Source organism: Poecilia mexicana, unplaced genomic scaffold (assembly GCF_051168715.1).
Source record: "Poecilia mexicana isolate PSO_F unplaced genomic scaffold, ASM5116871v1 scaffold_19, whole genome shotgun sequence".
NCBI lineage: Eukaryota > Metazoa > Chordata > Actinopteri > Cyprinodontiformes > Poeciliidae > Poecilia > Poecilia mexicana.
The window spans coordinates 11,660,086-11,672,099 of NW_028263388.1; the positions used below are offsets into that span (position 1 = coordinate 11,660,086).

Sequence of the window (12,014 nt, forward strand, 5' to 3'; positions counted from 1 at the left end):
AAAAATAATCACTGTGCAGTGTAGCAAAGGACGCTTTTATTTTGAAAAACCATGACACATAGGAAGTAAACAGTAATCACGTTACAACCCGGAAGAATTGCCCTTCTCTGAATAACGTTTGAATAGCAAAGAATGATCACTGTATCTTTGGAAGAACCGATTAACGACAGGACTGCAGAGGTCTTCCAGCTGCTAGTGGTCATATTTGTGTCCTAATCTGCGGTGTGTAGGTGGAGGCGGCAACGCCCTGATGCCCTCGGAGAACAATCCCCCCGTTCTGTTTACAACCAGTCGGCTGGGAGAAACTGGTTCCCCGCAGTGGGTCGTTAGCTAAACGGTTCTGCCGTGAGTGTTGTTTAGAAGGGGGGGGGAAATGGCTGAACTGCATGTCGTGGAACCGAGTGGAACGGCGACCATAGAGCAGCCCGAACATCGCGACGTTCGGGGTTCGATGCGTCTGGCGTCGCCCACTCTCTTGATTCCTCCGCGGAGCAGCAGCCAGCTTAGCCCCGGCGGAGGAGGCAGCAGCGGAGGCAGCGGCAGGTCGGTGTTCGGCTTTCCGCTGAAGAGCAACCCAAGCTCGCCGTCCGAACCGTTAGACAAGCCAGGCTCACGGTGGGTTCGGCTTAATGTTGGCGGGACCTACTTCATCACGACCAAACAGACATTATGTAGGGATCCAAAGTCTTTCTTGTTCCGACTGTGTCAAGAAGATCCTGACCTGGATTCTGATAAAGTGAGTGCAATTAAAGACACTACATATTGGTGTTTTCTACCCTTTCTACCAATAAATGTACATTGACAATTAACAAAACATTAGATGATGAAGTAATTACTCCACAGGATTGCACAAAATATTTTTTTGTAAAGCACTCAAAATTATACACTACTAATTGTCTGAAGAATTAGATTCTGAAGAATTTGAGTCGTAAAGGGTGCTGAAGGACACATATTACCCCAAAACACATGCTGTACTTTGGTATTGATCATAGTGCATTTTTCTGCTCTTCCAGACGGAATCATTTTATTTTCTTGATTGTTTTGTTTACATTTGACTAGCTATGCCCGCGAATTATGGGGGAAATAGCATCACAAAGGTGTTTGTAACCTGCTTCGTTTTTTTTCCCATCTGCTTTAGCTAGCACTCATAAAACAAATAAATGCTGTATTCCTCTTAAAACGCCTTAAAATGGCACAGTTTGTCAGTACAGCAGCACTCCTTCCAGTCTCTCTCACATAGTATTACTGGTATTACATCTAGCCATGTCAATGGTATGGGGCTGTTCTGCAAGTTCATGTGTGTTGAGGCTAACTGGTAGATTTGGGCTAATTGAAAGTTTGTAATAATCCTGGAGTTCTTTAGAAAACCAAACCTTTTGGTTTAAATGACTTTACTTGAAATTGTTGCTAAAGAAAAAAGAAATCCGACCATTTGGCCCCCCTCACAAACTGCTCTGTAGTGTTTTGCCGTTGCCAATGTCAAAGTTCAAACATTTTTAGCCACAGCAACATGGTTAGCAAGTAAACAAAACGATGTTCTTTAAGTGCTTAAATATAATGGAGGGAAACAAATTGTCCACAGTTATTGATGATGTGTCAGTGTATGTATAAAATGCTGTTGGTTCTATGGAAACTATGGCTTTAACAAAAGGATGGAAACGATCAGATGCCAGGAAATTCCTTCCAGGACAGCTGAACTTTCACTGGATGATCTGAATCACTATAATTGATGGCAGATGTGAGCTGAAGAAGACTGAATGCTTAAACAGAATCATAAAAAACAAAGCAGTAGTTTAAAGTAGTCAGCAAACAAAAATACCTTTTTGTCTCCTTGTTTAAAAAAACCCCAAACAAAAACGTATTTGCGCCATTACTCGTCTTCAGTTCCACACTGATGCCATGCAGTCCATTGGTAAAGCTCTGGTTTTCCATGCGGTACAGTCAGAGCAAGATGACCGGTCACTGTTGTGTGATTAATGACAGGACGAGACCGGAGCCTACCTTATCGACAGGGACCCCACGTACTTCGGCCCCATCCTGAATTACCTTCGACACGGAAAGCTGATCATGGATAAGAACCTGGCTGAGGAAGGTAACGCTTAACAGCATCTGACAGTGAACGCTGTAATCGGCGCCATCGGAAACTCTCGATTTAAAATAATAATGTAAACGCACCGATGTTTTAGGCGTTCTCGAAGAAGCCGAGTTCTACAACATCGCCTCCCTGGTGAGGCTGGTCAAAGAGCGAATACGGGACAACGAGAACCGAACGTCTCAGGTAACGTGAGAGCAAACGGGCAACAGAGCAGCTGAACAGACTCATCTGTTGTGCAGAAACAACTTAAATAATTGTGAGCTTGCTTTCAGATGATTGATGTTTATTTGTGTGTGTGTGTGTGTGTGTGCGTGCGTGCGGTGTCCCTCAGGGCCCTGTGAAGCACGTGTATCGAGTACTGCAGTGCCAGGAGGAGGAGCTCACACAGATGGTCTCAACCATGTCGGACGGTTGGAAATTTGAGCAGGTGCAGATAACGAAGCTTTGGCTTCGGGCATTTATTTTAAAGCTAATGCTTCGAAATTTTACATCAGATGCTTAAGCAAAATCTTTTAAATCCTAAATTTCATGCTCAAAGGTAACTATGTAGCAGACATTCTGAACTTGATTAACTTCCTAGTTTACTTTTACATTTTTTAAATAAAAAGTGATATAGAAGTATAACTGTTGGGTTGTTTTTTTTTTTTTTCATCTCCAGCTCATCAGCATTGGCTCCTCCTACAACTATGGGAACGAGGACCAGGCAGAGTTTCTGTGTGTCGTTTCCCGGGAACTCAACAACTCGACGAATGGCATCGTTATCGAGCCCACAGAAAAAGCCAAGGTTGGTGTTTGGGAACTTTTAAGCAAGTAGCTGGACATGTGGATAATAAAAAAATCAGTTTTACCGACACTAAACTAAAACTTCCAATAATCTCAATAAAAAGTATGGATGCACAGATAACTTTGGGTGATCTATCAATGAAAATGATCAGTCAACCTTAATTTTCTAATTTTATCTACTTTGTCAAAGGTCTAAAAATCAACCTCTGTCCTCTTTTGCTTTGCCGTGAGATGGGTTTGACTGATAGACCGGTCCACCAGGTCATATCTCCACGTTTGCAACAGTAGTTACCTCACCGTTGCCAACTTAGCAACTTTCTTGCTATATTTAACAACATTTCAGACAAAAGAAATTGGCATCGGCAAAAATCTGAATCGACAGGTCAGGCTTTTTATTTTTATTTTTATAACTGTATTTTTATTTTTGTTGATGTTATTTGAGTACACTCAAGAAGAAAGGTCAAACAATACATAGAAATTATAAAAGACAAAAGATATAGAACAATCGAAACAAAAATCACACACCAGGGGGAGACTCTTTATTTTAGTAACACAAAACACAAGGGGACCATTCATATCCAAAATTAGTCCTGTATCGTTGATGCGAAGTTTGTCCATTTTTCCCATTTGTCCAGGCATTGCTGTTCCTGTGTCCTCAGTCTGTGTTAGAATCTCCATCTCAAATAATGAGTTCACAGTTTGTATCCACTCCTTTGTGGTAGGAGGTTCAGATTTGCACCACTTTCTGGTTATCACCTTTTTGGCTGCCACCAACAGAGTTTTTAACAAATAACAGTCATTATTGAGTACAATATTGTCCAAAAGACCAAGGTATAAAACCAGACCGGACTTAGCTATTGAGTAACCCAATATTGTTACAATCTTATTGTGTATTTCGTTCCACAACTGTGTAATTCTAGGGCAAAGCCAGAAAATAGGCGCGTGATTAACATTTAAGTGCTCCACAATCTCTCCAACATGGCTGAGCTCTAGATTTGAATTTACTAGTAATTTGGGGTGGGGCTCGCGCATCATTTCCTCTCTGAATCTGTTGAGATCTTCCTTCATTTGTTGCCTTTATGCCTTCTTTGAGTTCTTCTATGTCTTGCTTGATCTCGTTTTTAAACTCTTTTAAGTCTTTAGAAAGCGTCTTGATACTCTCCAGTAACGCGTGTTGTTGTAAGTTAACGCTCGCTTTCCTTTGGTTGCATTAGCCTCATCCTCACTACCCTCTCCCGACTGTTCACCAGTATCTTGTGTTTTAGACGTTTTCTTTTCGGTCTTGTTAATTTTCGGCATCTTCCCACTTTAAGTGGTTTAGACTGAAGTTTTGGTAATTATCTGAGTTAAGCAGGGGGGAAATTTAAATACTGACATGGAGGAGCCTGTTTCTACATGACCAACTTGTTGCAGCGCTGACCCAGAAGTCCACAGGTCAGGCTTTTAAAAGATCTGTAATTGGAGATTGGACATAAAACTGCAATCTGTGCACCCCTAATTAGTATATAAAGGGTGAGAAGTGAAAATAAGTTTCACTTTTTAAATTAAATCATTTAACTTGTTGTAGGATTCACCTGCATGGATGCATCACCTGTAGGAAAACAACACCACCACCAAAAGATTTAGAAGAATCTCAAAACTCTCTTTTAACTCAACTTTTGCTTCCGGCCCTCAGATCCTTCAAGAGCGAGGCTCCCGGATGTGAGGAGCCGGCGAGTCGGAGCGGAACCGACGGCACCATCAAAACCACGAGCGCACACTCCAGTTATCATCGATCAGCCAGCTGCCCCCCCTCCTCCAGCGTGCCTTTCCACCGCGGAGGCTCCCCGACGCCTCCTCGTCTTTAGCGTTGCAAGGCGGCCCCGGCTTCTCTCCTCGTTTCTTCTCCCCGTTTTAAAGACACGACGAGTGAGGCGATTCTCCTCTTTGGCTGTGACGGTGAAGTTTTGTTGATCTCAGTGGATGGGTGCACAGAATAAATCCTCTTTCCCTTTTAGCGGCTTTTATCAGATCTGGGATGTTCGCTGTGCGTCACAAATTTGGATCAATTCAGCAGAAACTCCGCAGGACCCGAGCATAAAGGAATTAAAAGGACTCCATTTTTTGTTTAAACCCCGGCTGCAAACGGAGCCTCGACGCAGCAGATTTCCTCGTTACTTCTGGAGACGGAGCCTAGTAGGCGCAGTGTCTTCTCCGCTCGTTAACGGCTCACAGAGAAGAAGGAAGAGACCCTTTTTCTTCCTTTCCGTTTCCTGTATGCGGCTCATTTCGATCTGTGAAAATTTGGAATATTTCCACGCAAAAGAAAGCAGCTGACTCAAAACGGACCATTATTAGTGCACAAACGTGTCCAGGCATGTAAGGAATCTATATTAAAACCTATATAGTTGTCAAGATGAAAATATATGAAATTTTGAATGCAAATGGTGTAATTACTGACTTCTGTATCATAGCTGTCCTATATTTACATATTCTTGTGGGTGAGTTTATTTAAACAAGGGGGGAAAAAAAAAAAATATATATATATATATATCAGTTTTGTTACCAGACTAAGCGCCCGTTAGAGTGTGAGTTTGTGTGTGCAGTGCCTCTCTGTTTTCTGTCAATCACTGAAATATCACACTTTTCACCTGCACGTTTTCTGTAGTGTACCTGAAAAGAAAAAGGAAACAAACAAAAAAACAAAGGTGTTTTACAGCTTATATATATCCTACTTTGATCTATTGCATATCTTAAAATTGTAATTAGGGATGAAGAAACCTTTCGCCTGTTGCCGTCTGAGCATAAAAGCGTGGCGAGGTTCGAACCGTGGCCAGTCCGTAATCTGCCTCAACACATTCGCTGCGTCTTGTGTTTACTTCTCAGCCTTGCAGCCAAATGTCGTCTTGAAGTCTGCAGCATGTGTAGCAGCCACGGCGCGAGCAAACTGTCCTGCTCGCACTTAAACCCCGAGCCTCCATCGATGCAGGAGCCTTGCAGTTTGTAAGAGAACCTCTCAGAGCAGAAGAGTCCTGACTTTCATCCTCTTCAAATGAAACGCTATTTTTTTTTTTTGTTTGTTTTTGCGGTAGACGGCCAGCAACTTAGATGCAGCTGGTTTTCTCTTGAAATATATACAGTTTCATCTTATTAAATGAGAATATAGTTGAAAAGTTTATATATTGATTTATTCTACTAGCGGGGATATGTTTCAAGTGTTGATCTCTGCTTGTTCATTTTGATAAAAGTGACTTTTAGCCAAAGGAAACCTAAAAATTCAGCTTTTCAGAAAACTTGAATATTACATAAGACCACCAAAAATAGTACACAGTTGTTAGTTGTGTAATCATGACTGGTAACTTAAGCTGTCCAGAAGATGCTCGTCGACACTTTCCATGTAGAAATTAAGTCACAAAGCTCATTGTTCACAGAAAGCTGTAGCCAAGAATATTGATGGAAAGTTGATTGGAAGAAAAAAATATCAGTAAGCATTAGTAATAATTAAAAAATGTACCAGAAAAAAAACTTTAAATAAATATATTATTGATGTAAAAGGAATGTAGTTTCACTTTTTGGATTCTAACATCAATGTATTTATTTAGTTGAGATAACTTAGAAATACAGTTTAATGATTAATACCAACCAGAACCCAAACTATTATTTTTAACTGAAAGAAAATGCGGGAAACAAAGTTTTCTGATTATTATTTTTTTCTTTTTGTTTTAAAATTTCCTGCTCAATGAATGACCATAACAAGTAATTTATCCTAAAACAATGATCCGGCCCGCCTCGCTAAAAGATGTCCGATTATTTCGGTTCTATAACCTGGAGAAAAATAACCACAGTATCACAAAAAAAATAAATAAATAAAATAGAAGCAAACATGTATCAGTAGTTCTATTTGCTTTCTTTTTTACTTTTTTTTTAAAAAAAAAAAGAAAAGTAATATTTATGCTTACTGCTGCTAACAGGCTGACGTTGATTATCATGGTGTACAAAATGTATAACGTTTGATTATTTTGACTTTGCAGCAAAGACTTGGGCTAAATTAACAGTACGTTTCAAGTAAATGTGCAGCGTATCAAACCTTCCTGCCGTTCTGGTCAAGGGAAACACCTTTTTTCAGCCAACTAAATATCATCAAACAGCAACAGGTGGGGTAGGGGCGTGCTATGCTCTTTACAGCTGGAGAAATCTCTGCTTACCTTGGCACTTTCTCTAGTCTGTGAGCTGTAAAAACGACATGGTGGAAAATTTACACGTGTTTGAAATCGTAACTTTTTAAAACCTCGGCATATCTTCGTAAAGGGGAAACCCTGCTTCCTAAAACAGCATCACATTCATTTTGTAATACCTTTGACCTTGATACATTTTATTTTCATATAGTACACTAAAAGCATACTCGCATTTTAACTATTTCTCCTTAAAGCTCCTGGAGGTTCCACTCTTTACATGGTAACAGATATATATATTTTTTAACACAGGTCATCTATAGAACTGGCATTGTTTGTTTCAACCTTAACATGAACATATTTATTGCTTTTAAATCAAGCATGGACAAAAATTATGCATCTTGATGAGGGAAGAAAAAAAAAAGAATCAGTGTTTTCATGCTTATGGTTAAGTTGGGACTCGGAGCCCAAACTTTGAGGCAATGTTTTCTTTCCTTCTCTTTCTTCAGTGCGTGTGAGTGTATGTGTGTGTGTGTTGTGAAGCTATATCCTACTAACAGTAGTTATGAGCAGACAGCCTGCAGTTGAAAATACCCAAACATTTCATGAAGGAGTATTTGTTTTCTTACCTTGGCTGTTACTTCCCTTTGTCTGTGTTCAGTGTTGTGCCTTCCACCAGTGTTGTGCTCAGTAGTACTCCCCTTTTATGAGAAGATGCCTGTCATACTCTTAACCCTCCTGTTGTCCTCGGGTCAAAATGACGCGAAATGACTATACGCGGGTCAAAACGGCCCGAGGACAACAGAAGGGTTAAAAAAGTCAGGAGGCTTCTACCTAAAGTATAGAGTGTGCAGTGTTTTTTTGTTTGTTTTTTACCAAATGAAAATAATTTTGAATATAGGCATTAAGGCTCTCTGGCCTGGGCACCCTTCTACCAAGCAAAAAAAAAAAAATAAAATAAACTCTGTCAGTTGTGCCCCAAACAAGTTTTCTGTGTGTATCTGCATGTCAAGCCAATGATGTTTGAGGACAATTGCAAAATGTGAGATTTTCATGCTTTTTTTGTCATCTGGAAAATTTTTAGATTGAGACGAGCATTAAAACCGTATCATAAAGATACAGGTTAAACCTGAACTGAATCATTCTGGGCTTTCAGACATTTGTAATTTCATATTTGCTTTCTGAAACCAGTTTGGGAAAACTGATAAAATCCCGCAAATGGTTAAGATGATCCCTTGGATTGTTTTAAGCTAGCATTAGTGACTGCTTCCTTTGGGACTGACTGATTTTGAGCTACGTCACCCAACTTTCAGTTGCACTTTACCCCTTTCTGGGACAAACATTTCTAATGATTCGTTGGAATTATTGTATATGCAAAGTTACTAAATGGGTGTACTTACATTCATTTTACAAAGAAAGTTCTCTTCTTCTGCTTGTATCTTAGTAAAACATCAGGAGTGCACTTTTTTAAAAGAAATCAATTTGACTGAGAACTTGAGATCCTTTTGCAGTTTATATTTTAAGTGGCATGCTAACATCCCCATTTAATAATTCATATGTTTGTGATTAATATTTAAACTGTCCAATGTTCCTTTTAAAGTCCGAGATTGATCCAATCTCAAAAAATCAAAGGCTCAGAGCGATTTTACCTGGTTTGTGCTTGAAAGAAAATGTTAGCTTGTAAAATAAACCATCATTTGGATTAAAAGACATTTAGCTCCATATCTAGGAAGTTTTTAAAGTGAAAGTGTTATCAGTGTTTGACCTTAAAGAGATTTTTGTGAAAGATGCTAATTATAGCCTCCCAGAGTTAGCATGAGGGAAACCTTCTTTAAAATATTATTTTTTTAATAAGCTACCTTGGTAGTCAATGTTCATTTAAGATAATCAGTTAAATTACTATTTAGAAAACACATATTACTGTTGACAGTCAAAAGACTGTCTCAGATAATGCTAATAAGACATTTACAACAATGGCAATTATTTGAGCCAAATGGGGTTAGTTGTGTGACTTTTCTTTTTTTTATCTTTACTGTTTTTTTAGCTGTGACTTTAAGATCTAGCTTATGCATAGTGCAAATAAATGTGTTCCCAAAGTCAGTCTGTTTAAGCAAATTTGGTAAACGCTTTTTTAAAATAAGTAAAAATTCAGGGATGAACTAATGTTAGCAGCGCTAATGCTAATCATCATTTCTCACAGTTAGCCTGAACAAAAAACATTTCTTAAAAATATTTTTTAAAATGTTGCTGGCAATTTTAGTACTGAGACAAATTGAATTTTAAAATGGCAAAAATATGCTGTCACTATACAACCTGACATTCAGTGACATTCAGCACAAAGCCCTTTTTAAATGAAAGTGATATTGGCATTTAGCTAATGCTAATTCTTGTCTTAGCTTCCAGCTGGCAAACCATTTGAGTTAGCCTATATTGTTTGAGGTGGGATGATAATTAGCTGTAGTTTTTAGTAGAAAGCAGTGATGATGCTGATCACAGCCACAGTTTATCTGGAAGGCTTTCATTAAAAGCTTAGAGACAATATAAAAGTTTTAGATTAAAGTGAGATGCAACAAAGATCCCTCCTGTGGTTTTAGGTTTTCTTCACTGCTTTATTTTACGGGATCAAACATGTTGAGAACCACTTACCTTATTAAACTTTGCCGTGTGATTCTCCAACTATCTGCCTACAGAAACACGCTGTTAATGATCAAAAGATTTAATCATCACTTAAACTAGTTTCTATACAAAATGTTGTGCAGTACTACTGCCAAAAAAAAGAAGTATCTGGGCACATAAAAAGATGAGAGCATGCATTGTTCTAAGGATAATAATCTTATGTTCTGAACTTCGTCTGACCTCTGTGTTGGTGCAAAGTTGATGTGAAGCATGATGGGGGGCGAAGATGACGGCATGGCTCTGTGGTTTGTACGTTGTATATTTCTGTGTGGAACAGTTGGTCGACAAATAGACGTACTCGTGACTCATGGACGACATGGTTCTGTTATTTGTTGTTGTTTTTTTGTTTGTTTGTTTCTTTGTTTGTTTTGTGCCGTGTATGTAGTTTTGAACACAAATTAACCTGCCAGTCAGACTGGAGACCTTTCCACAACAAGTTTTGAGTTAGGGAGTTCTTTTTGTCTTTGCAACCTGCAGAAGACCATGCAAAAAAAAAATATATATATATATATAAATATATAAATATATAGAAACTGAAAATGTCTTGTGGATCAACTCACCAGTTAACCTGTAAGCACCTGCATGCGTTTGTGGACATGCACACGCATATGCTCATTTAGATGTATTAGAAATGTCGCATATTAACTTACTTTGTGCTCATTTATCAGCAGTATTGATGTCAAATGTGAATATTGTTAATGAAGACTGTGGAGAACATTTAACATTTTAATTGTTTGTTTCACTTTAATTTATTTTATATTTTTTCAAATTTTGTCTACCAATGTTGTTACTTTACATGTAACAATTTTAACAAAGCCCTGTCTGGTTTGTAATCATAAAAAAATATGTATGTGTTTTAAAACATGGCTCCCTGACTATTTATTGCTTCTGTTTGACTAAAGAAAATACAGGCTGATGTTCTACTTTAATAATGAACTTTATCTTATTCACCCAAATAGGAAGACAAATTAATTAAACATTTGAGGAGAAAGCAGTGTCTGCATTTCTCTTGATAAGCTCAGACTTTCAGGTTGTGACTGAAATCCGACCATGACGTGATAGGAACAAACTAAATAAGTTCAGGCATGTAAAACAAACATAGTTGAGATTTTATTCTTTGTAATATCTTCAAACTAAAAAGAAATATCAGTTTTATCTCCAAAAAGAGCATAGTTAATTTACTTTTAAAATGTTTCATCGGTGAGTGCAACAACAAATTATGAATTTATCTGTCAACCTCAACCATCAATGTCAATTTATTTATAGACTGCAGCATTTTAAAAACAAGATTCTTTACAAATCAGTCAGAGAACAGAAAAACAAAGTAATAAATGGAAAGAAACAGTGTCTCCCCCTGAGTATCAGAATCTGCAGCGATTAATCACAAACTATGAAAATAAATATTCAGGATCTGATTTACAACAAACCTCAGTCTCATTATGTATATTGGTTAAAACCAGGGAGACGTCTTGAGTTGGACCGCAGTGGTCTGAGGGTGTCAGTGGGCGGGGCTACTGCTCTTTTCTAAAATAATTTACCCTAAAGTTGACTTGCTCTGTAGGTTAACTAATCAGACACTACGGTCCATTTTGCGGGATTTAAATTAACTAAATTAAATTTCAAGGTCAGTAAAGGAATAATGTTATAATTCAGCAGTAAGTCATTATGTTTTAAAACAAAATAAAATTAACTTTCCAAAATTTTTAGTTTCTAATTCTATTTTAGTTTTTCACATATAAAACTTTTTGATTACGTTGAGATCGTTTTGGCCTTACAGTAATTAAGCCTCGACTTCACATCAGCAAACAGGCCACCAGAGGTCGCCCAAAGCGAATTATTCAGAGTTTAATCGACATCGGAATAGTCCAGCATCCCTTCATACTTTTCAAGATAATCTGTAATTAATTTTCCATGAGTATTTTCAGATTACTGGTTTAAGTTTAAGGTGACCCTCGGCCCCAGTCTCAAGTCTTTTGCCGCCTCTAACAGTTTTTATTTCCCTGTATTTATCCTGACCAGCTTCTAAGTCCTGATAACTTCACGTTTCACAACAAGTTTGTTGGCATGATACTGGCTTTCTCTTGAAGTGTTTTGTCTTGTCTCTTTACTATAAAGTCCAGAACTACGAGATTGTGAATTGTTATATTCTCTCGCCTTTCAATTAAGGTGGGTTTGCAGTCGAGTCACACTCTGTCTTGTTTCTCTTTAAGATTGTTTTATATCCTAACCCAAATTTAAAATTCTTCACACAAATTTCATTTTTTGTTGGGTTCACCTCCCTACCCCAAAATTATATTCTTCCTTTCTAG

At 38.2% G+C, this 12,014-nt stretch overlaps 1 protein-coding gene across 2 annotated transcripts; it reads left to right on the forward strand.

The window, feature by feature from the left end:
• Nucleotides 1-64: 64 nt before the first annotated feature.
• Nucleotides 65-10,567, forward strand: kctd2 (potassium channel tetramerization domain containing 2). Of its 2 annotated transcripts, XR_015761541.1 has the most exons (7): nt 65-736; nt 1,984-2,092; nt 2,187-2,278; nt 2,427-2,522; nt 2,754-2,879; nt 4,554-4,786; nt 4,876-10,567. XR_015761541.1 is itself a non-coding variant. In XM_014983982.2 (6 exons), the coding sequence occupies exons 1-6, from the start codon at nt 374-376 to the stop codon at nt 4,581-4,583; spliced, it is 816 nt and encodes a 271-aa protein (XP_014839468.1). In that variant the 5' UTR covers nt 65-373; the 3' UTR covers nt 4,584-10,567. The 2 variants fall into 2 exon arrangements, 1 of the variants encoding a protein (XP_014839468.1); XM_014983982.2 differs by having other exon boundaries at nt 4,554-10,567.
• Nucleotides 10,568-12,014: the final 1,447 nt, after the last annotated feature.